Source organism: Chiloscyllium punctatum, chromosome 17, assembly GCF_047496795.1.
Source record: "Chiloscyllium punctatum isolate Juve2018m chromosome 17, sChiPun1.3, whole genome shotgun sequence".
Classification (NCBI taxonomy): Eukaryota; Metazoa; Chordata; class Chondrichthyes; order Orectolobiformes; family Hemiscylliidae; genus Chiloscyllium; species Chiloscyllium punctatum.
The window spans coordinates 85,971,481-85,996,122 of record NC_092755.1 but is presented as its reverse complement, the minus strand read 5'-3'; the positions used below and the strand labels follow the sequence as shown (position 1 = coordinate 85,996,122).

At 44.9% G+C, this 24,642-nt stretch overlaps 1 protein-coding gene across 1 annotated transcript in view; it reads right to left on the bottom strand.

The window, feature by feature from the left end:
- Window positions 1–7,518, bottom strand: part of LOC140488078 (tricarboxylate transport protein B, mitochondrial) — a 79,386-nt gene extending 71,868 nt beyond the window's left edge. Inside the window, exon 1 of the mRNA XM_072587794.1 lies at window positions 7,110–7,518. Coding sequence (XP_072443895.1) covers window positions 7,110–7,203 — 94 coding nt within the window. The 5' untranslated portion in view covers window positions 7,204–7,518. The remainder of the gene's footprint in view (window positions 1–7,109) is intronic.
- Window positions 7,519–24,642: the final 17,124 nt, after the last annotated feature.

The following is a 24,642-nucleotide window of genomic DNA, read 5'->3' as shown; positions in this document are numbered from 1 at the left end:
TATGTCGCCTGAGCCTCTGAATTGAATTAAGTTGAATTGATTGTCACGTGTACCAAAACACAGTGAAAAGCTTTGTCTTGCGAGCAATACAGGCAGATCACAGAGTTAAGTAGCATAGATAGTAAATAATAGGTAAATAGTGGCAAAAACAAAAACACAGGGACAGGCGAATGTTAAGACTAGCCCAGTGACGATACCATCTCCTAGATCACCTATCCTGCTGGCACTGAGTTAAACGGAGTTAAAGGAGGGTCACTAGCCCTCCCATTTTTTGCTAAAACTGACACCCATTCCTCTTGGAGGATTTTCCAGGTCAATGCCCGATTTCATTTGTACGTTTTGACCTGGTAAGATATCCCAAGCATTGCCTAGAACTGTCAGTAAACAGAACCTGCTGTAGCGCAACACGGAGGGGTACTTGGGTCAGGAACCAAACTGTTGGTCAACGAGGTCAGCTTTAAAGAAATCTGTCTGGAGGAAGAGAGGGTGAGGTAGAGAAGGGGAAGTTTAAGGAGGAAGTTTCAGAGTTGAACGTCCAGCTGAAGGGATGGCTGCCAATGTGGAACAAGTAAAATGCTTTAAAATTTAATTACAACAATTATAAGGGGCGCTTGAGAGGCCAGAAACAGAGGAGGTACGAGATCTTGGAGATTAACAGAGCTCAGCAAGACAGCAGCCATGCAGGGATTTGAATATTCAGAACTGTACAGCACAGAAGGAGGCTATTTAGGCCATTACAAATGTGAAAGCCTTTTGTTACCTTGCTTTTCCCCCAAAACGGTGTACATTAGTTCTATTCAGATTAACGTTCAACTGCCTTTTGAAACGGCCTTGGATTGCCCCAGCCTTGCAAATAAAAATCAGGGCTATTTACCAGAGGAAACAGATGGCTCCTCATTCACTCCATAAAAACACTTCAGAATTTTCTGCACCTTTTGACCGTCTTCCCCCCACCCTCTCTCTTGGCCTCTTTATCCTCTCCCCTTACACTTACAGGGAGGTCTCTTGGTATCGTACTGGAGACCACACACCTCCTCCCCCCGCCCCGCCCCAAACTTGGAGATTCTCCATACTGGCCAGATTTGTACTCAATCCTCTAGCCCCCACCTACGCTTCGCTTTGGAAAGGTCTATTAGGCACACCTTGTTTTTATATTCAATGTTCCCACTACCCCGGATATCCGAAACACTGTTTTACCTCCATATCAATCCAAAGACTGTGAGTACGAAACCCCCTAACCCCTAGGCTCAAGCATCCCCTCAGAACCACAAATGTTAAGAGGCCCGAGAACCAATTGGGGTCAGTGAACGTAGGATGGGTAGATGGGATTTTGAGAGCATTTGGAAACGGTCAGTGCAGGTTTTCCAGACCAGTGCACACCAACAGATGCTGATGGGGCATGGAGCATAAACCCAACCAGTCATTCCAATCAATGAACAATGGAGTTCTTTTATATATCGGAACACTCGACACCGAAGAAGTATTAAGCCAGACTTGATAGCTCCTGCAAGAGCTATCTCCTCCTATGGTTCACGATAAAATGACGCATTGTTCAGCAGTGAAACTATTCTTTCCTTATCCTATTGCTCTCCTTCCAATGTCATTGCCATCAGCATCTTCACTCTCATGTGAGAACTGAAGATGGAGCCCTGAACCCCACCTTAAGTAGAGGTCACTGGGTGGGGGAACAGGAAACTTTCTGTCCCCTTCCTTGCATTAGCCAGAGGGAAGGCTCCTTTCGCTGTTTTCTCCTGGCTTCCACTTCTTCCCAACAGCAAGTCTCACGGTACACCATCCCTTTCCGGATGCTCTTCCTGCACTTTGGACCGTCTGGGGGCCACTGATTCCCAGGTATCGGTGGGAATGCCGTACTTCCCCAGTGATGCCTTGAGGGTATCCCTGAAGCCTATCCCTCTGTTCCATGTGGGGCTGGCCTGCCGTTTCAGAGCTGGGAGTAGAGCATCTGCTTGGAGAATCTTGCGAACGACATGCCTAGTCCATCGCAGCCGATCAAGGGGAGGGTCAGTGCCTCGATGCTGGGGATGTTGTCCTAGTTGAGGACGCTAGTGTTGATATGTCTGCCTTCTCAGTGGATTCCCAGGATCTTACACAGGCAGCGTTGGTGGGACTACTCCAGCATCTTGAGGTCCCTGTAGACAGTCTGTGTGTCAGAGCCATACAGGACTCTGGGAACCACCACAGCTCTGTATACCATTGACTTGGGGTTGGAGCTGATGTTGCTGTTCGCAAACACCCTTTCCCGCAGACGGCCGAAGGCTGTGCTAGCACACTGGGGGCAGTGCTGGATCTCTTCATCAAAATCTGCTTTGGTCGGCAGGACATTCCCGAGGGATTGGAAGGTCCAAGGCCTCTCTGTGGACCTTGGTGATCGGGGATTCGCTCTGCAATGCTGGGCCTGGTTGGTGGGGGGCCTCGGTCTTGTGGATGTTCAGGGTGAGCCCCATGCTCTCATATGTCCCTGTAAAGGTACTGACAATGGGTGGGAGGGACAATCACTCTCTGAGATCACACACACACACACACACACCATCCACGTCCTGCAGCTCAGTGACACTGAGTTGGGGTGAGTTTGGTTTTGGTTTGAAGGCTCTGCTCTGCTCCTTAAAGAGTCGCTCTTTAAAAGCCAAAGGTTTCAGCATTACCTTCCCTGACATCACCCTGCCCCCATCCTGACGGTGCTCAGCAATGTCCTTCACTGGCTGTGGAATACTTTGGGAATGCCAGAACGTCTGCAAGACAGTGCTGAAACACAGGTTTCCACCGTTGTATTCAGACAGCAGTACAAGTCGCAAGAGAGAAATCGGAGTGCTAACATAGCTAGCTCAGTCTGGCCTTCATTTTCAAATTTTACTGAGGCCTCAGGATCAGAAGAGCAGTACTTGAGCAAAAAAACTTTGCACAGCTTGATCTGATGTTCACGTGGTCCTGGTCTATCAAGGTGACAGGGGACAGCTGTACAACTGTAGAAAGGTTTTGAATTTAAGAGCCAAGACCCACCACTGCCTTGATATTCAGGGATGCTGAAATACTTGCCTATGGAGTAATGAGAATCCTGCTTTTGTTTGGAATTGCAGTTCCTGGTTTCATTCATCCCCTTTGGCAAGTTGACCACGAAGTGAGGGTGACAGAATTCACATCAGGTCAACTGCACAGAAACAGGCCATTCAGCCCAAGTTGTGCTTCTATCCACTTGTAGGGTGTGAGTCACAGGATCATATAGTGCAGAGGTCCTTCGGCCCACCTAAACTACACAAGTCTCACTTTCCAGCCAACTGAATGTTAAGAAGAAACGGGTATACAAATAGGAAGGGTTTAGAGGGATATGGGCCAAATGCTGGTAAATGGGACTAGATGAGATTGGGATATCTGGTCAGCATGGCCGAGTTGGACCAAAGGTTCAGTTTCCGTGCTGTGCAGCCGTTTGACTCCAAGATGGAGTCAGAGCTCAGTCAACAGTTAGATATCTGTTAGCCCACAATGGGGGCTCAAGTGTTCATCGAGCGAGCTGAAGGGGGAGATATTTGTCTATCAGCCTTGGCATACAAATAGCCTCCCTGTGCCGGAGTGTACGATGGGAAACATAAGCCAGGCACTGCTCAAGGGAGACCAGAGAGGAGGAGGAAAGGAGTTGGGTGAGCTACAGAGCTCACTTGTTGATCAAAAAAAACATGGTTGAGGATGTAGCTCTGGGAGTAGAGCTCGGCTGAGAGAGTAATAGGAGCGAGAGCGCAACTTAAAAAGCAGAGCCTCAAATCCTTGGTGGCTGTCTCCAGAGTCACCTGCCTTAGCTCTGTCTGCTCTTCATAGATGCTGCTTTAAGCCTGGTTCATGATCACCTCATCCAATGGGTCTTTCTTTGGCTCAGCATCAACTTTAGCCTGTTTCAGCCTCAAGTCATTCGGTGCAATACAAAAGCAAGTTTTTGTTTTAGAATTAGAATCCCTACAATATGGAAACAGACCCTTCGGCCCAACGAGTCCACACCCACCCTCTGAAAAGTAACCCAGCCAAATCTATTCCCCTGCCCTATATTTACCCCAGACTAAAGCCCCTAACATAATGGGCTATTCAGCATGGCCAATTCACTGGACCTGCACATCTTTGGATTGTGGGAGGAAACTGGAGCACCCAGAGGAAACCCACACAGAGAGTCGCCCGAGGCTGGAATCAAACTCAGGTCCCTGGCGCTGTGAGGCAGCAGTGCTAACCACTGAGTCACCACATTGTTGTTGTTGTCTTTCCTGGTTTGGACCAACAAGTTAAAATTACAGTTTCCATTCTTGTCTGGATTCTTTAATTAACAAATGAGCATTGCAAAACAGTGAAATGAAATTATTGGACAAAGGGACAGTGTCTATCCTACCTGCCTGTGCCTCACCTGCTATTTATATCTTATTGCACAGGAATTTTAATAACACTCTCAGAACATACATAAATCCTGTTGAACATCCGGCAACTTTCTTCGATATTATTCATTCACAAGGTGAGGGCCAGGCCAACATTTATTGCCCATCCCTAATTGCTGTGGGTCTGGAGTCATGTGTAGGCCAGACCAGGTAAGGATGGCAGTTTGGACATTAGTGAACCAGATGGGGTTTTTCCAACAATTGACAACGGTTTTGTGGTCATCATTAGATTCTTAATTCCAGATTTTTAAAAATTGAATTCAAATTCCACCATCTGCCTTAGTGGGATTTGAACCCAGGTCCCCAGAATATTCGCGGAGTCTTTGGATTAACAGTCCACTGATGTTACCAAAAGGCCATCACTTCACAAATGCAACTGGGAGTTTTTTTTCTCCTTGTCTGTCTGTCTCTCTCTCCCTCCCTCCCTCCCTCTGTCCCCTCTCCCTCCCTCTCTGTCATTGGAAATCTACAATCTAATGATAGAAGCCAGATTACAAACAAACATGAATTCATTCTGAAACCGAGATTTGCATCAAGTATATCAGCACAATCGAGGTAGAACAACTGTGGTGTGAGGGGGACAGGGTAGAATTTTAACAGGATACAATTCCAAAACTAGTTAAATTATTCTCCAATTAGCAGCAGCCTATAGACTGACCCGATCATTCATCTAACTCATGCACACAGTTAGGCTTGACGGGCTGAACGGCCTCCTCCTATACCCCACGATCTTGCTGTTTATGGATCAAGGGTTTCTTTCTCGAAAAAGCAGGGGAACCAAGCTGCATTTATCTAGAACCAGGTTTAGGTCACAATGGAGGACCACGTGCTCTCGATGTCAAACACTAACAGGGACAGTAAAGAAAATGCTGCAATGATTTACGAGGGAATGGGGCAAGATGGGACTCTCTCCTCTGGAACACAAGAGGCTAGGTTCAAATGTGGATATGGAGAAACTGTTTCCACGTGTGAGTGAGCAAAAGGGCAGAGAGTGAGACAAAGCACCATTAGCAGATCAAAGGCCTGGGTACCACGGTAGTGTCCCTACCTCTGAGACAGGAGACCTGGGTGCAATTCCCAGAGGTATGTCATAGCGTGAATCCAAAAAACAGAAAATGCTGGAAAATCTCAGCAAGGCTGGCAGCATCTGTAAGGAGAGAAAAGAGCTGACGCTTCGAGTCTAACTGACCCTTTGTCAAAGCCAAAGAGGTATGTCATAGCATTGCTGAACAGGATGATTAAAAAATACCTAGACCGCTCTGCCCTTCCTTAAACAGCAGCACTGGATTTTTAAAATTCCAGCTGGACAGAAATCCCAGAGCTGGGCTCTGTGGGTGGAGCAATGAAAACTGAACAGGCGAGATTTTAGACAATTGGTGGAGGAGCACAGAAATGCTGAAGGAGTTAAAGGTCGGAGGACATGACATAGATAAGGAGCAGGAGACTTACTGGCTAAAGGCTTTGGAGTTCACACCCAACTCACGGAGAATATATCCCTGCTGAAGGTGGGAATAGATGGGAGAAAGTCTGAGCAAGGTGAGGGGTGGGGGTGGGCTGGAAATAGAATCAGAGAATTGTTACAGGGCTGAAGGAGGCCATTCAGCCCACCATGCCCGCACCTCGTGCCAATCTCCTGCCTGTTGCTCATTAACGCCGCACACCATTTTATCCAAATAACCAGCCAATGCCCTCTGTATTGAGGGGTAACATTTGTTATAGAGATACAAGGAACTCCCTAGACATAATCACCGTAAAGCAAGCTGCCAAGGAGAAAACACAAATGTAAATTCTAGTTTTTAGTAATTCCTGGGAACCATTTACAGTAAAATCAAAAATGAAACACAAAACCCTGACTAGAGATGTCAATGGTATTGATAATGCATCAGAATATTTTAAGTACAATACTTTAATTCTTATATCACGATACCTGATATCAAAAAAATAACCATGTTTTAAAAATAAGTGTTCAAGTGGCTTCCAATTGCGTTGCAATGATCTGGCTCAGACAGACACATCATTATTAGACAGAGTTGAATCTGCACTTTTACCTGTCTCCCACAGCCTGACATTTATTATTCCAGAACACAGACCTAGGACTGATCAGTGACGTCTCAGTCCATTTGCAGATAGGTCTCATTCCCCATTCACACACACACCCACACCCCAACAGTAAGGGACACATAGACAAAAATAGGGGGACACACGTACACAGAGACAAGGACACACCCAAACATAGGCACGCACACACACAAACCCACAGGCACAATCACACAAATCCCACCTCCCCCCCATACACAGGCACACACACACACACAATCACACAAACCCATACACACAGAAACAGACACAGGCACACAATCACACAAACTTATAAACACACACACAGATAGGGACACACTCAGAGACAGACACACAGGCACACAATCACACAAACCTACACACACACAGACATACACAGGCACACACACAATCATACAAACGTATAAACACAGACACACACACAGATAGGGACACACTCAGAGACAGACAGACACACAATCACACAAACCCCCACCCCCACAAACACACACAGGGACCCGCAGATAGATAGACAAACACAGAGAGAGGTGTAATTCTGACGGAACCCTAAGCCGAGTGAGTGAGCCTGCCTTGTTGTGCAGTCTCCAGAGGCAGTACCCTTACCTGCCAGGATAGCTTTACCCGGGTGAGTGAGCTTGGCTTTCGGGGCTGCAGCAGCAGCGGCGGCGGCTCCGAGACTCGGCCTGTGTGCTGACATCTCTCACTGTCTCACTGCTGCCTACAGGCGCTGCACTGGGCTGTGTCCCTGGTAAAGCCCCTTCCTCTGTCCCTGTGTGTGTGTGTGTGTAAGAGCAGCGTGGCTGTGGGAGCCCCAGACCGTACACAGGGCGGAGACTACACCGCCTTCATCTGGCGTCACATCCTCAGCATCTGGCTGTGTGCCCAAGGGTGGAGAGAGCAGGAACATTCAATATAAGACAGGAATCAACACTTTCTAACAAGCCTGCAAGAAACAGTGTAGGTCACACACAGCCCTGCTCAGTAATGCCAGCTCTGCTGGGATCTTCACAGAGCTTTGTTTCCTCTTAGTATCTGAAAGACAGAATCTGGAATAGATTGGATACTCCCTACACCCGGAAGGGGCAACACTAGAAGGAAATTTAACACTGAATCAGCCTTTTACAAATGACAGCTTCATAAACTCACCAACGGTCCCAGTGCACAGAGCTATATCGTAACCGTGTTCCTGTAGACACCAGGTTATAGTCCAATAGGTCTATTTGAAATCACAAGCTTTTTGAGCACTGCCCCTTTGCCAGCTAGGTCCAACACTGGCACCTCCACATTGTGTAGGGGAGGTGATGGCCGAGTGGCTATTATTAAAATAAAAGCAAATTACTGCAGATGCTGGAATCTGAAACCAAAAGAGAAAATGCTGGAAAATCTCAGCAGGTCTGGCAGCATCTGGAAGGAGAGACAATAGCTGATGTTTTGAGTCTAAACTGACCCTTTGTCAAAGCTTTGACAAAGAGTCAGTTAGACTCGAAGCGTCAGCTCTTTTCTCTCCTTACAGATGCTGCCAAACCTACTGAAATTTTCCAGCATTTTCTCTTTAGGTTAGTGTGTATTTTTGTTGGATTGGTAATCCAAGACCCAGTTAATGTTCTGGGCAGCTGGCTTTGAATCCACCACAGCAGATAGAGGAATTTGAATTCAGTTTTTTAAAAACTGGAATTAAAAGTCTAATGATGGCCATGAATTCCATTGTTGATTGTTATAAAAGCCCATCTGGTTCACTAATGTCCTTTAAGGCAGGAAACTGCCCTCCTTACCTGGTCTGGCCTACATGTGACTCCAGACTCACAGCAAATGTGGTTGACTCTTGACTGCCCCCTGGGATGGGCAATAAATGCTGCATCGCCAGTGATGCCCTCATCCTGTGAAGAAATTATAAAAAATATTCCTGTACTGTAGAGAGACCTGGACCCTGCACTAACAGCACATGAGAGCACTGGAGACGTACCCTCAGCAATGCCTCTGTACTGGGGGGAAACACAGCGGCTCAGTGGTTAGCACTGCTGCCTCACAGTACCAGGGATCCAGGTTCAATTCCAGCCTCAGGTGAGTGTCTGTGTGGAGTTTGCACATTCTCCCCGTGTCTGCGTGGGTTTTCTCCCACAATCTAAAGATGTGCAGGTTAGAGTGAATGGGCCATGCTCAATTGCCTGTAGTGTTAGGTGCATTAGTCAGGAGTTAATATACGGTAGGGGAATGGGTTTGGGTGGGTTACTCTTCAGAGCGTCGGTATGGGCTTGTTGGGCCGAAGGGTCTGTTTCCATACTGTAGGGAATCTAATCTAATCAATGGGAGAGACTATCTACAACACCTTTTTGAAGGCTGGTCTATAAACATTCAGGCAAAACCAACTCCAATAAACTGTCCCCAGGAGGTCTGTTTTGCAATTCTCAAATGGACAGCCGGCTAGTGGAGAGTTAGAAAATGTTACAAAGATACCAGGCAACATTGGACACAGAACAAGACCACACCTATGGAAGGATATACAGAAATTAGGAGGAATGCAGGAAAAATTCATGAGAGTTGATTCCTGAGATGAGGAATTAAATTGACATGGCCAGATTGGCAATGTTCTCTCAGACATGGTTGAGAGTTGATTTGATGGAAGTTGATGCGATGAGCGTTAGCCCATGTAAATTGTACCACAGAAACTCAGGTTCTTACTGAGGCAGATATCTGCAAGTTTATTAATAACTAACCATGTGAAGCAATGACATCTCAGATTTATAGTCTGGGCAATATGCTTAATTATTACATTGTCCACAATACCATTTCACTTGGGCCTGTACCTAAGATTGTAATATTCAACCAGGAACCTACGCTGGTGAGTGGAGATCACAAGCTCTGATTCTTTGTCCTGGTTCATACTGGGATGACTCTGCATTTCTGTTCATACTTCTGTACCGTTTCCTCCCTTCTTTCCAACAATGTGTTGTGTGTGTGTGATGGGCTGGTAAGAGCTTGTGAGGGAAGAGCTCTGTAGATCTGCTTTAAAAAGAGGAACTGCCAATGGGGGTAGACCATTGTCTTGAGTATCGTGTAAATGGAACATGGCCATCCTCCAAAACCTTGGCAATTAGCTCCACGTTTAGTGAGCACGGACTTTATGATACAGACAGTGCATTCTACAAGAGCATTAGATTGAGGATGATGAAGAGAGAGAGGGTAATGAAGTGGACCCACAACTTTCTGTAAACCTCTTGGAATGGAGTACAGGTATAGTATGGACTATAACGTTTCACTGAACACCAAGCATACTGAATACAACAGTTAATGTGTCAACTACCATTGCATGAGAGAGATCTTTGATTTATCTCACAAGCGTGAATTTGTTAAATAGTGAACAGCGTGTGGACTTGCCCTCGGACATGGGGAACCTCAGCGGCAATCAGACGTACTGGCACTAGAGGGGGTGCAGAGAAGGGTCTCTGGGTTGATTCTGGAGTTGAGGGGGTTGGCTTATGAGCAGGGACTGAGTAGACCGGGATTATATTCATTGGAATTTAGAAGAATGAGTGGAGATCTTATAGAAACATAAAATTTTGAAGGGAACCGATAATGTAGAAGGGGAGAGGATTTTTCCACTGGTGGGTGAAACTAAGGCAAGAGGGCACAGCCTCAAAATTAGGGGTGGAGCAGATTTCAGACTGATTTGAGAAGGAACATCTTCACCCAGAGGGTTGTGAATCTGTGGAATTCCCTGCCCAGGGAAGTAGTTGATGCTAAGGTGTATAATTTTTTGAACAGTAAAGGAATTAAGAGATACGGTGAGAGGGCAGGTATGTGGAGCTGAGATTTTACACGACTTAATTGGTTGGGCAATGTCTTTATTGATGCCGGGCCAAGGGATAGATTCATGAGGCAATCTCTTGGTTTTTGCCCTTCCTGAGTTGAGGTGTGCGTAGTCAAGCATATCTTGGCATTGAGCCTGTGGAAGAATCCTTTGTAAGTTACATTCCTGGAGGATGCTAGTCTCTGAATGACGAGAGAGGACATTGCTGCCTGGGAACCCACTGAGGATGATCATTGTGAACTGTTTCAGCCAGATATCATCAGCTGGAGCTTGTTCTCATTGTTCTGATTGGTTGTGACCAAAATCAACATGGTATCCATCCTCAAACTCAGAAACGTGGAAAATTGGTACAGGAGTAGACCATTCGGCCCTTCAAGCCAGCTCTGCTATTCAATATGATCACAGTTGACCGTGCGATTTCAGTATCCCACAGCTGCTTTTTCTCCATACTGGATTTGACAATATCCACTGAGGGAATAGCTGTTGTTCTTGGTAGGTTTGAAAGTTGGCTGTGGGCATTGGGAATTGTAAGGCTGGTTTGTGTTGGACTCTGAAGCCATATGTTTGGATTCTCAGATGTAGATGTTGTAGCGGTGGGCATGTATTTGTGAGAGGGTTTTAATAGCTCATTTCTGGTGGTTTGTGCTCAGTATGAACAATGAAATGCTTATGGAATAGATACTTATGGAATCATTGTGTTCCATAAACAAAAGCAAGGGATTCCCTTTCTATATTTGAGTAGTTACCCAGCCTCCTGTAAGGATTTTCAAACCATATACAGGTTTGATTTGGAGATGCCGGTGTTGGACTGGGGTGTACAAAGTTAAAAATCACACAACACCAGGTTATAGTCCAACAGGTTTAATTGGAAGCACACTAGCTTTCAGAGCGACGCTCCTTCATCAGGTGCTAGGCCTCGGATGCTGCCTGAACTGCCGTGCTTTTCCAGCACCACTCTAATCCAGAATCTGGTTTCCAGCATCTGCAGTCATTGTTTTTACCTCTGGACTATAATCTGGTGTTGTGTGATTTTTAACCAAATACAGGTTTGTCGTTCTGTCATAGACATGCTCTAAATCCTTTCTGAAATGTATCTATTTCCAACGTTATCCCTAAACTTAATGTTAGGAGAGGCAGTGGCCTAGTAGTATTATTGCCAGACTCTAAATCCAGATACCCAGGCAATGTTCCATGGAATCAGGTTCAAATCCACCATCTAGAATTTGAATTCAATGAAAAACGTCTGGTATTATGAGGCTGATGACAAGCATGGAACCATTATCAATTGTTGGAAAAACCCAGCTGGTTCATTAATCTCCCTCAGGGAAGGAAATCTGCCATCCTCACCTGGTCTGGCCTAAAGGTGACTCTAGACCCACAGCAATGGGGTTGACTCTGAGGGCAATTAGGGATGGGCAATAAATGCTGCCTGGCCAGCGATGCCCTCATCCCATGAATGAATAAACGAAAGTAGTGAACTTGGAGGAATGACAAGGGGAGCCAGGGAGCCTTGGTCTGGAATCTTCGCTGTTGACACGAACGGTTTTGTTACCTTGTGGATCACAAGAGTCTGTAGATCTGTAGACCGATGATAGAAGATCCCATTCCAGGGTTTCTATCCCAAAGAGCTGTATTGACATTGTAGAAGGATGATACCAATGCTTGGTGTGTCAGACCCTTTGTACACAGTTAACCTATTGTGTGGGGGCTACACCATGCTGCGCCAATTTCCTGAATACATCCTGTGTGAGATGTGTAAAGGGATTTACATTGGCACCAGTGTCAATAGTGGCATTTAGTTTCTTTCAGGGTATATCACTTGGATGGAGGGATCAGGTTCAGCTTTTCTGATGGCATCCATGTTGTGTGTCACATTGACCACACGCACTGTTGCCTGGGGTCAGCAAACTGTAAGGTTGGAGCTACCTCTTGGACTTTGTTGACAAGTCTCTGAGCCACGGACTGAAGTTTGCTAATGTCGGTTTTTTGATTGGCTCTTTTCACAGGCAGCTGCAGAGAACTGAGTTTGGTTTTCTCTGAGCACTTGGAGGCATTGCATTGTGTCAGCTCAATGCCCCCTGATAAAACACAGTTTGTATTAGTCATGAAAAGCTGGTGTTTGGGACAGTCCACCTCATGTACAAGATTTCTGACAATTAGTTTGAATGTACATCCTTCTTATAGCCATGTATAATCTTTAGATTCGCCCAGAAGTATCTTTGGGAAAGATTTGATGGGAGTAGAGGCAATGATCAGTACCACGAATCTTTCCGCCAAAGTCACAAGTCACATGACACCAGGTTATTTTCCAACAGGTTTATTTGAAATCACAAGCTTTCAGAGCACTGGTAGCTCAGTGGTTAGCACTGCTGCCTCACAGCACCAGGGACCCAGGTTCGATTCCAGACTCGGGTGACTGTCTGTGTGGAGTTTGCATGTTTGCCCCGTGTCTGCGTGGGTTTCCTCCCACACTCCAAAGATGTGCAGGTTAGGTGGATTGTACATAGGTGTATTAGTCGGGGGTAAACAGCTCTGGGTGGGTTGCACTTTGGAGGATCGATGTAGACTTGTTGGGCTGAAGGGCCTGTTTCCACACTGTAGGGAATCTAATCCTTAACCAGGTGAAGTTTGTGAGTTCAAATAAACCTGTTAGACTATAACCTGGTATTGTGTGATTTGTAACTACATACTAGCTGATATTTTCCCCTGACCGTTGGCAGTATGACACTCTGACCTATCCCCTCCATCCCCACCCCCATTCCCCTATTGTACTCTATGCTACTTTCTCCCCACCCCCACCCCCCTCTCATTTATCTCTCCACTCTGCAGGCACTCTGCATCTATTCCTGAAGGGCTTTTGCCCAAAGCGATGATTTTCCTGCTCCTCGGATGCTGCCTGACCTGCTGTGCTTTTCCAGCACTGCTCCGATCTAGACCATGAACTCAAACCTGTCAATCCGAAAGGTGACTCCAACCTTAAGTGGATTGTAATTGGAACATTTTGGAAAGTTCTTTGCGATCATCACTAGAAATACCAAAAGATTTTATTCTTCCCAATCCTTTGTCTCCCAAAGTGATAAGAAGCTTGACTTCCTGCCTTTCTTCATCAGCTCTCAGTTTATCTACAAAATAAAGGTTCATTCTTTCTTCGAATGACAGAAATTCTCTGAAACTTTCACTGGAGTGCCCATTCATGTTTATTTTCCATCCTTACAGTACAGTGTTATGTTTTTTACGCTCATAGACAGAATATTGTATTGCTATGTTTTTTTCTTATTTTGTGGTGATTTATCTCTTTTTTTCTGTTTGGGATGTTGCTGTTTCCTTTTACAGATTTTCCTTGGAAAAGAAATAGTTGCATCATGTGGTGTTCATGCCGATCAGTAATGGAATGGAGTATTTCACACCTTTTTCTTGGTTTTGCATATTTTCTGAAGAAAACACAACGACGGCGTCAACTAATAACTGTCCACAGGAAAGGTTTCAACAATATGTAGGAGAGCTTTCTTTTCTAGCATTTTGTGCTGTATTTTCTTTGATGACGACTTTGCTAAATCAGAATGTCTTTTAAACTGCTATTGTTTTTAAAAATTGGACACACCATAGCCTTCTGTTAAAGAGAGAGATCTGTGCAGTAATACCACAGAGACACAGAAGATTGTGATCAGTCTGAACAGAGAGGGAACAATGAACCCCTTTTGGTGGAATGAGTTGAGAATCAGAAGTGACAGATTTAAGGTGATTCACAGGAACTGCAATGGTGACAGGACTAAGAGTTCTTCTTTCACAGAGAGTGATTAGAATCTAGAATGGACTGTCTGAGAGAGTGTGGTGGAGACAGATTTAGTCACATCTTTGAAATGGGAATTGGATAAGCACCTGAAGAAAACAAATTTGCAGGGCTACATGGAAATTGTAGGAAAGTAGAACAAGGCGTAAATATGAATCTGTGATGGAGGACAGTCCAGTGGCTCAGTGGTTAGCACTGCTGCCTCACAGTGCCAGGGATCTGGGTTCAATTCCACCCTTGGTCAACTGCCTGTGTAGAGTTTGCACATTCTCCTTTGTGTCTGCGTGGGTTTCGTCCCACAGTCCAAAGATGTGCAGGTTAGGGTGGATGGGCCAGGGGAAATTGCCCACACTGTCCAGGGATGCCCATGCTGGGTGGGTTAAATTCTGTGTCTTATGATTCTCCTCCACAACCACCTGATGAAGGAGCAGTGCTCCAAAAGCTAGTGCTTCCAATTAAACCTGTTGGACTATAACCTGGTGTTGTGTGATTTTTAACTACATTTCCCCCAATTGCTACATCTTGCAATCTAGAAAAATTCCATGAAGTTAGTCAAATATTTTTGAAATCTGTCCTAATTCTTTGTATTTATTTTCTGTTTATCTGTAATAACCTCATCCTCAGATATTTGAAAATTCCAGATGCTGAGGGATAATTATACCTTGCTTTTTAAAACCAGCAATTTGGTGGAACAGAATTGCAGAATTGTTATCTTGCAATGCTCTGGGCAATTTAAATGAGATACCAAAGTAAAAGGAAAGCAACATTTATACCACATGAGAAGAAAATGACGATTGGTTGGCAAGTGGTTGCTGATTGGTGGAGGTGTTGCCATGACGGATGCACCAGTTAATGATGACTGATGATTAACAGCCAAGCTTTGTTTAATCTTAAACCAAGGCAGATTGGCTTTGACTGGCCAAGGAAATATACTGAGAAATGAATCAGAGAATGACTGTCAACCATTTTGTTGAGTAGAACCAGGCACAACATGCGTACACATTGCAATAGGACAGGTCACTGAGTATTTGCGAGTTCCAGTACGCCAAAGTGCCTGATTGGCAATGCTGGTCAGTGTAATTCTTCGTACACTCAGGACTATCAGCAAATGTTGTCCAGTTGTACATCTAATTAGATTAGATTCCCTACAGTGTGGAAACAGGCCCTTCGGCCCAACAAGTCCACACCAACCTTCTGAAGAGCAACCCACCCAGACCCATTCCCCTATGTTTACCCCTTCACCTAACACTATGGGCAATTTCGCGTGGCCTGCACATCTTTGGATTGTGGGAGGAAACCGGAGCACCCGGAGGAAACCCACGCAGACACGGGGAGAATGTGCAAACTCCACACAGAGAGTCGCCTGAGGCAGGAATTGAACCCAGCTCTCTGGCGCTGTGAGGCTGCAGTGCTAACCATTGTGCCACCGTGCTGCCCATAAACAACTCAGTAACAGACTCAGTGCTGTGAATTCTGTAAGGATTGGCTACAGTCATTCCTGATGAAGGGCTTATGCTTAAAACATTGATTCTCCTGCTCCTCAGATGCTGCCTGACCTGCTGTGCTTCTCCAGTTCCACTCTCTGGACTCTGATCTCCAGCCTCTGCAGTCCTCACTTTTTCCTGCAGTCAAAACCTTGCTTGTTACAAGCAGCTGAAGGGGTATGCTGGCTGATAATGACCTGCCAGTCTTTGGGAGCTAAAGCCCAAATCGTTTTTAAACCTTGAGCACGTCAGCTTTGTCTGTCCCCATCGATCCACCGCGCATCACACGTTCTGTCTATCACCATTATTATATGTCTGTCTCCCTTTCTCATCTTTTCGATCTCGATACTACGTGCCAGCCTGCTTATTTTCCAATGTCGCTCCTTGCGCAGACCACTTTGTTCATCTTTGCATTCCCACATTCCAGCTCCCAGTCGCCCACTTTATTCAAACACCACGTCAAATACATTTTGTGCTTTCTTTTGTGAAAAAACGTTGTCTTTTTCTTCATCAATAAAAATTGAAAGAACTGTGGATGCTGTAAACCAGAAACAAAAACAGAAATTGCTGTAAAAGCTCAGCAGGTCTGGCAGTGTCTGTAGAGAGAAAGGGTTCTGAGGAAAGGAAATGTTAACTCTGATTTCTCTCCACAGACGCTGCCAGACCTGTTAAGCTTTTCCAGCAATCTCTGCTGTTGTTCTTTTTTTTTAATTGGATCACCCGTTTTTGTTCTGAATTCAGAATGATGCTGTGAAAAGCAGATGTGACAAACAAATACAGTCGCATGCCATTATATATCCTTCCCGCTGACCCATGACTATGGAGGGGAAGCTGAAGAAAGAAAGATGTTTGCAGGCTTAGTGGAGCAGCCCCGCTATCAGAGAGGGGCCGGAGAATGGATTTAAGGAATCGGTAGAAATGGGAGAGGTAACATCGCGGCCATGTTTGTTCACAAGTGGTGGAGAGCTGCCAGTTACAACCTGGGAAAGGTTGATGGAGGGACAAACCATCATCACCTTTAAAAACTAAACCACAAGCGCAGCGCTTGGAGTGCCACTCACTACAGAGCAAGAGCCAACTATGGGCAGGAAGGCAAATAGTGAGCTTTGAGAAGATTTGTAGCTCAGGTTGAGGTTCTGGATGTAGGTTTACTCCCTGAGCTGGAAGGTTCCTTTTCAGACATTTTGTCACCATGCTCGGTAACATCATCAGTGAGCCTCCGCTGAGGAACTGGAACAAACACTACATTGGACAACCAGGCAGAACACTAGCCACCAGGATACACGAACGTCAAGTAGCCACAAAATGACATGACCCTCTCTCACTAGTATCCTTACATACGGATAAGGAAGGACACCACTTCGACTGGGACAACACATCCATCTTGGGACAAGCTAAACAGAGAAACATGAGAATTCCTAGAAGCATGGCATTCCAACTGGAACTCGATCAACAAACACATTGACTTGGATCCCATTTACCACCCCCTGAGAAAAAGAACAGGAAATGACATCACCAACCCAAGGAAACCTAAACACTTAAATAGAAAGCAGGTCACTAACGCCAGTGCTTCACTGATGATGTTACCTGGTATGGTGACGAAATGTCTGAAACCGAACTTTCCAGCTCATGGAGCAAACTTACATCCAGAATGAAGGCAAATGTAATGATAGCATTTATTTTGAGAGGACTTGAATATAAAAGCTGGGATGTATTTCAGAGCCTTTGGTCAGGCTACCTTTGGAGTATTGTGTGCAGTTTTGGGCTCCATAATCTCTGGAAGAATATACTGGTGCTGCAGCATGTTCAGAGGCGGTTCATGAGAATCATCCCATGAATGACTTCACATATGAGGAATGTTTGAGGACTCTGACTGTATACTTGATGGAGTCTAGAAGGATGTGAGGGATCTAATATAAACATACAGAATACTGAATGGCCTGGACAGAGTGAATGTTGGGAAGGTGTTTCCATTGCTAGGAGAGACTAAGACTCAAAAACACTGCCTTAGAATAAAGGGAAGACCTTTTTGAACAGAGATAAGGAGAAAGTTCTTCGGCCAGAGAGTAGGGAATCTATGGAATTCACTGCCACAGAGGGCCATGGCGGCCAGGTCATTGAGTATCTTTAAGATGGTGATAGGTTCTTGAGTATCAAGGGGATCAAAGGTTACAGGGAGAAAGTGGGAGAGCGATGTTCAGCCATGATTGAATGGTGGAGCAGACTCAACAGGCTGAATGGCCTAATTTTTGCTGCTACGTCTTATGGTCTTAAACAGTGGCTGCACCTGGAGGACCATCAATTTGGTGAAAGATGCTCTGTGATCTGCCCTAAACCTGTTGGTCTTCCAGAACCAGGAGTTGATCCTGCCGGAGTGTTGCTGACTGGCACATCCCAAGGTCCACGATAACAACATGCTGAGGGATGCACTAAAGCCCCTGGGGCAGCTTTAGTTGGAAAGACCACTGTCTAAGACCTCCCTGCCAAAGGATAATGAGGACCCATTCAGCTGCAAGACCCTCTCTTTGCCTTAATATATGGTGTGAGTTAAAACTCCCCTTGTGCCACTACACAGAGCACAACATAAAATTCCAATGTATCGTTTACGTTTCTCTTTCTTTGTTGGAAAGATTAAACAGACTAGAATGAGAATGCTTTTGTATGTGCTTATGAATAATTATTTTATGAATAAAGTATAGTTTTGCAATAAAAAAAAGCCAGAAAATGGGATATGGCTGGATTATGCCATTTTCTGACTGGAAAGGCTACAAAAGGGACAAATGCTGAGTCATGAACCTTTCGGAGTCATGTATCTGTGAAATGTCTGATGCACACAACGAGAATGTTAGAAATGTAACCCCTCAGAAATAAAATCACCCTTTCTACAACCATCATTACTGAAAGTTTCTACATTTATCCCCCTGCTCAGGCTCATTTACTTGTAGTGGAACCGTTGGAGGTTTAAGAGCTGTATTGCAGTGATTTGTAACACTGATTACATTCGCGCAGAGTTTAAACATGAAGTGCTGGAAAAGCACAGCAGCTCAGGCAGCATCCGAGGAGCAGGAGAGTCAACGTTTCAGGTATAAGCTCTCTACTCGAATGTCATCCCTGATGAAGTCACCTTATTCTAGCGCTGCCATCTACTGATCAATAGTGGAAGAACACCCAGCGGTCAGTATGGAACCAGCAGACAGGGCTGTATGCCTACGTTGTTGGAGGCACAAGGAATAAGTTTCTACATCTTACCCAGCCCAGACATTAGTCCTTCCTCAACCATCAGAGAACAGTCTGTTCCCTGCTGTGACCCCCAGATCTTGCATGAACTCCCAAATTTTCAGTTTGGTCAATAGGGGAGGGGGAGGGGGTGGGGCAATGACCGAGTGAATTTACCACTGGACTATTAACACACAGATACTGGATTAGTGGTGCTGGAAGAGCACAGCAGTTCAGGCAGCATCCAACGAGCAGCGAAATCAACGTTTCGGGCAAAAGCCCTACCTTATTAACACACAGAGCCCAGTAACATTCCAGGGGACCTGGGCTTGAATCTTGCTACAGCAGATGGTGGATTTTGAATTCAATAATTAAAAAGTTTGGAATTAAGAGTGCAATGAATCGACTGTCGGAGAAACCCATCTGACTCACTCATGTCCTTTAGGGAAGGAAACTGCCATATTTACCTGGTCTGGGCCTACACATGACTCCAGACCCACAGCAATGTGGTTGACTCTTAACTGCCCTCTGGGGAATTAGGGACGGGCAATAAATGCTGGCCTAGCCAGAGATACCGACATCCTATGAATGCATTTAAGAAAAAAAGAGTTGCTGGGTGCATTTGGAGGGTGGGACAACAGAGAGAGGTCCCTAAAGCTACTGATTAAAGTGGCTGCAGTTAGGGATGTGGTTACATTGAGTGAGATTCAGCACCAAGGGTTGGGTTGTGTGTTTTTTTAAAATCCTCCTCCTTTTCTCTGGCTCTGTTTGCAACTGAAGTCAGGTCTGCAGGGCTCTTGGTTTAAATTCTTTCACGGGATGGGGATGTCACTAGCAAGGCCTCAGATGTCCCGAACTGCCCTCAAACAGAGGGTCTCTAACCACATTTGCTCCACTGCATAGTCTATCCAAAGGATGCCCACTTTGAAGAAGTTCCCCATCTCCCTCAGATGTACACTCAGTGGAGTCCCTTTCTCACTGCCACAGCACCATGACCTCCTCAGGCCTCCAGACCACCCAATGGAACAAACTGGCCACTACGGGTAGGATTCAAACTCATGTCCCCAGAACATTAGCCTTGGTCATAGGGTTAGTCCTCCAGTGAAGTCGGACCTGCACTATCATCTCCCCCCAGCCCTGATTTCTCCAATAGCCCTCACACAGCATTAGCAGAGAGAGGTTTTAATGGGGCCAAAGTGTCATTGGGTTTGTAAAATCCAACAGGGCAAAGGCCAACTTTGAGATGTGACCAGGACTCTGAGCTCTGCACTTGACTCCCTCAGTCTCTCCACTTCCCTACTTTTATTTAATTTCAAAAATATACTTTATTCACACATTATCTATAACAATTTGAAGGCAAAACAGGGCTATACAGACTTTGCAGAAAATACAGGCTTTTTGACAAACCCCATTTGAGCTTCAATCCAGGTTTCTAAAGATAAAAGGAAATTATTTACACTCCCAGTAAGGCTACAAAGGAGAGAGTAAATTTAACAGACCCTCCTATTTTGGCAGGGCCACCTCAGACAGTGGTATTTCCGCACTGCACATTGGCAGCAGCTGCCCCAGGCTTTAGTACGTCCCCTCAGCACATAGACATGGACCTTGGAATGTGCCAGTCTGCAACTTACTCAGGGTCAACTCAGCCTCTATTAGAACATCAATGTGGACCTCACCAGTTTCCTCATTTCCCCTCCCCCCCCCCACCTTACCTCAGTTCCAACCTTCCAGCTCAGCACTGTCCTCATGACCTGTCCTACCTGCCAATCTCCCTTCCCACCAATCCACTCCACCCTCTCCTCTGACCTATCACTTCCAGCCCCACCCCCATCCACCGACTGCACTCTTTGCTACCTTCTCCCCAGCCCCACCCACCCCATTTATCTCTCCACGCTGGAGGCTCCCTGTCTCTATTCCTGATGAAGGGCTTTTGCCCGAAAGGTTGATTTTCCTGCTCCTCGGATGCTGCCTGACCTGCTGTGCTTTTCCAGCACCACTCTGACCTAAACTCTGGTTTCCAACATCTGCAGTCCTCACTTTTGCTCTCTGCCTCTATTCTTCCTGAGCATTCTGTATTAAATAAATATTAAACAAAGTCACAAAAAAGGTGGTATTCGTGAACACTTTGTTGCCTTTTCATTCCGACCAAGAGGACAAGGTTGAAACAGAAGGATACAGAACTAGACTAAAATGACAATGATTAGGTAGAGCAAGGCACCACACCAGTAGCACACTCTGCAACCTTACATTGAGACAAACTGATTAACTGGTTGCAAATTGGAACTTCAGGTATTAGGCAAAATATAAGGTGGAAATACCGCCACCTAGTGTAGGAAATACAGCATTCTAAACAAAGGGAAATTGGCAGATCTTTCAGAGCCATTCCGAAACGTTTTGTTAGCTCAGCTGGAAGATTTGTAAATTGTGAAGGAAGACAGTGTGAAATTCCCACAGAACATTGACAAGTTGGACTAGTGAGCCGATAGGTGGCAGATGGTGGTCAATGCAATGCTGAGAAGAGTGAGGTTATGCATTTTGGTAGAAAGAATATTGAAAGACTATCAAAATAATGGGCACAATTCAAAAAGGGAGTGCAGAGCAGAGGGAGCTGGATGTAACTGCACACAGATCACTGAAGGTGGCAAGACAGTGGAGTAGCAATAAATGAAGGATACAGTGTTCACAGCTTTATGAATAAGGATATAGAGTACAAGGTGGCTAGATGAAAGTGAGGACTGCAGATGCTGGAGATCAGAGTCGAGAGTGTGGTGCTGGAAAAGCACAGCAGGTCAGGCAGCATCAAAGGAGAATTGACATTTTGGGCATAAGCCCTTCATCAGGATTAATTAATTGGCTGAGGGATGCACCATCATGGTTCAGGAAGTGAAGACCAATGGACCCCTCTTCCTCCTGGAGGCCTGGGTCTGGGAGCTATTAGAGAGAGGACGGGCATGGAGGAGGGGGTATGCCGTGAGGGAAGGCTTGAAAACAATTGGAGGCCTCTTCATTAGAATGGAGAAATTTATATTTAATCTTGAAAACTCAGCATATAGAGAGACACTAAGGCAAATGGTGGAAATATTCCACTGTTTGAACAGAGGAAAGGGAAACATTTAACTAAAAGAATGAAAAGGACATTATTTGCAAATGGCAGAAACTACACCTGGAGTTTTTTCAGACCGTATTGTACAATGTGCATTAGTGTCAAGTTCATGATAGCGGCCTACCGTTCAAAACAAGGCAGCTCAATTTCGGATTCAGTTAATTCAATCTGGAATAATCTGATTGGCTGTGATAACCATGGAACGACCAGATTGTTGCAAACACTTCTCTGGTTGACCAGGGTTAGTTAGAAGGAAACATGTCATCTATACCTGATCTGGTCTCCATGTGACTCCAGTCCCACAGCAACATTCCTCTGAACTGCTCACTAAGTGAAGAGGTTCAGAATGTGCAAGTATCACAGATATTAGGGGACAGAAAGTGATTCATTCTCAGAGTAGGTGAAGAACAATATTGGACAGCTCAATAATCTAGGAAGGGCTGAGGAAGGGCTTATGCCTGAAACGTCGATTCTCCTGGTCCTCTGATGCTGCCTGACCTGCTGCGCTTTTCCAGCAACACATTTTCAGCTCTGATCTCCAGCATCTGCAGTCTTCACTTTCTCCTCCAGCTCAATAATCTGTAAAAGATTCTTTACAAACCAACATCAGAGTTAGTCTTTCACAGCTGACAGCAGGTGGTTTAAATGCTCACTTCATATCCAATGCCCTTGCCATACAATAATGGAAAAGCTCCGAGGAATAGCTGGGAAGGTATCATCGGAGCCATGGAAGGTCGAAGCAAACTGGTTTCCTTTTGGTATCGGGAGATTAAATTTGAAGGTGAAGGATGGAACCTTGAACTGCACCCAATCTCATCTAAGAAATGTAACTTGAATTTTTAAATCACTTGCTCTGTGCAAGGGAAGTTGTGGTCAGTTTCTCTTTTACCCTGGAAATACTATTATTATTTAGCCTGTGTCCTTAAACCTTCTTTCACCACCACTGTTGAGGATCCATGGAATTAAGGCACAAGGTAGTATACATTTCAGACAGACAGATGACAGGTTGCAAATAGCACATTGTCATACTTTCAACACCAGACTTCAAAAGGTCAAAATTATATAATTAAAACAGTAAATTTCACACAATGTTCATGTTGGAACTGGAAATTTAAGCACATCCCAAACCTACACTTTCCCCCCACTCTCCTCCAAATGGCCTTAATTAATATCCAGTCCTTACCATGAAAGGAACATATAAGCTACATCTTAGAACCCCTTCTACATTTTAGAATATGGCATGTTAAAATTTGCATTCGCATTACACTTTGTACAGCATTATGATACTGACTTCACTGATTACAGAATATCAAGTCAGTGTTACAAGGAAATAGCCCAGAACAGAGGGATTGGGGATTTCAACCATGTCTCTGCGGCTCTTAAGAATTCAGTTCGAGCCTTCCCCCAGTTTTACATCATATCCCTGCAATGATTTCTGCCTTCCATTTATTCAAGTCTCAGTGGAAAGCTGTGCATGCCCAATTCCAAACTAAGCACAGTGCAAGGCTCTTCAGCAAGTTATTTAAAACTTGAGCTCTCAGGTAATTGATCTTTTAGCTATTTGACACTGCAGAGAATGTTCAATTCAAGGTGGTGTTGACGGAGACAGAGACAGTGAGAGCACGCGCAAAAAAAAGAGACCTTGCAAAACAGAAAAGCAAACAAAAGTAAGCACCATCCAGGACATTTAACTACGAATACACTTTGTCATTGCTATTATGTTGAATAAGTGCAGTTTAAGTGAGCAATACATAAAAAAATTCTTTAAAATGCAGTCCTTGAATCAACCTTAACAGAAGGGCACCTCTCCCATTAATCTGATGTTAATCTTATTCAGTATGAAACTGATCAATGAATTGATCAGAAGGAAATTGCACACTTCACTATCTGGACAATATACATCCTCAGGTTTCACTTAAAGTTGGATAGCTCACAGAATTATACTGTTGGGAAAATCCTACTTTCCACTAATGCAATTCCACTTGCTCAGTCACTTTTTCACATTAGCACTACCATATTAAGCAACTAATTTAAAAAAAAATTCAAAAATTTGACAAACTGCTTGTAATGTTGCCATAACAAAAACTGCACATCAATTATCCCAAAGAAAGTTTGCGCGAGGAGACACAAACGTAAGAAGTTATTACCCTCCACCCCGCTATTCACTTCAGATGTGACCATTGTTAGCTGGTTCTCAAAAGGTGGTGGGGAGCTGCCTGTTTGAACTGCAACAATTCACATGTTGTAGACAGACAGTACTGTTAGACAGGGAGTTTGGTTAGAGAGGGAGTTCGAGGATTTTGACCCAGAGACAGTGAAAGAATAGTCATACAATTGCAAGTCAGAATTGTAGGTGGTTGCAAGTGGTGTTCCCTGCTATTCTTGACCTTCTAGATGATAAGCAGACATGAAGTTTGGAAGGCATTGTTTAAAAGAGCATTGGTGAGTTTCTACAGTGCATAAGTCACATTGAGTGACCATGGTGGGGTTGGGGAAATGTGATACAAATGAAAAGGCTGCTTTGCCTTGGACGACGATGACGAGTGTAGTTGGGATTGTACTTGTAATCTTAGGCACGTGGTGCGTATTCCATCACAGTCCTGACTTGAGATGGAATGGTCAACACCTGCCCTCACTACTTCCATCCTAATGAAGTATTTCTAATAGCCTTTGGAAGTGGAAATCATTGGCTATACTTAAAATATTGCTGTATGCTCTATTCCTCTCTAGTGAGC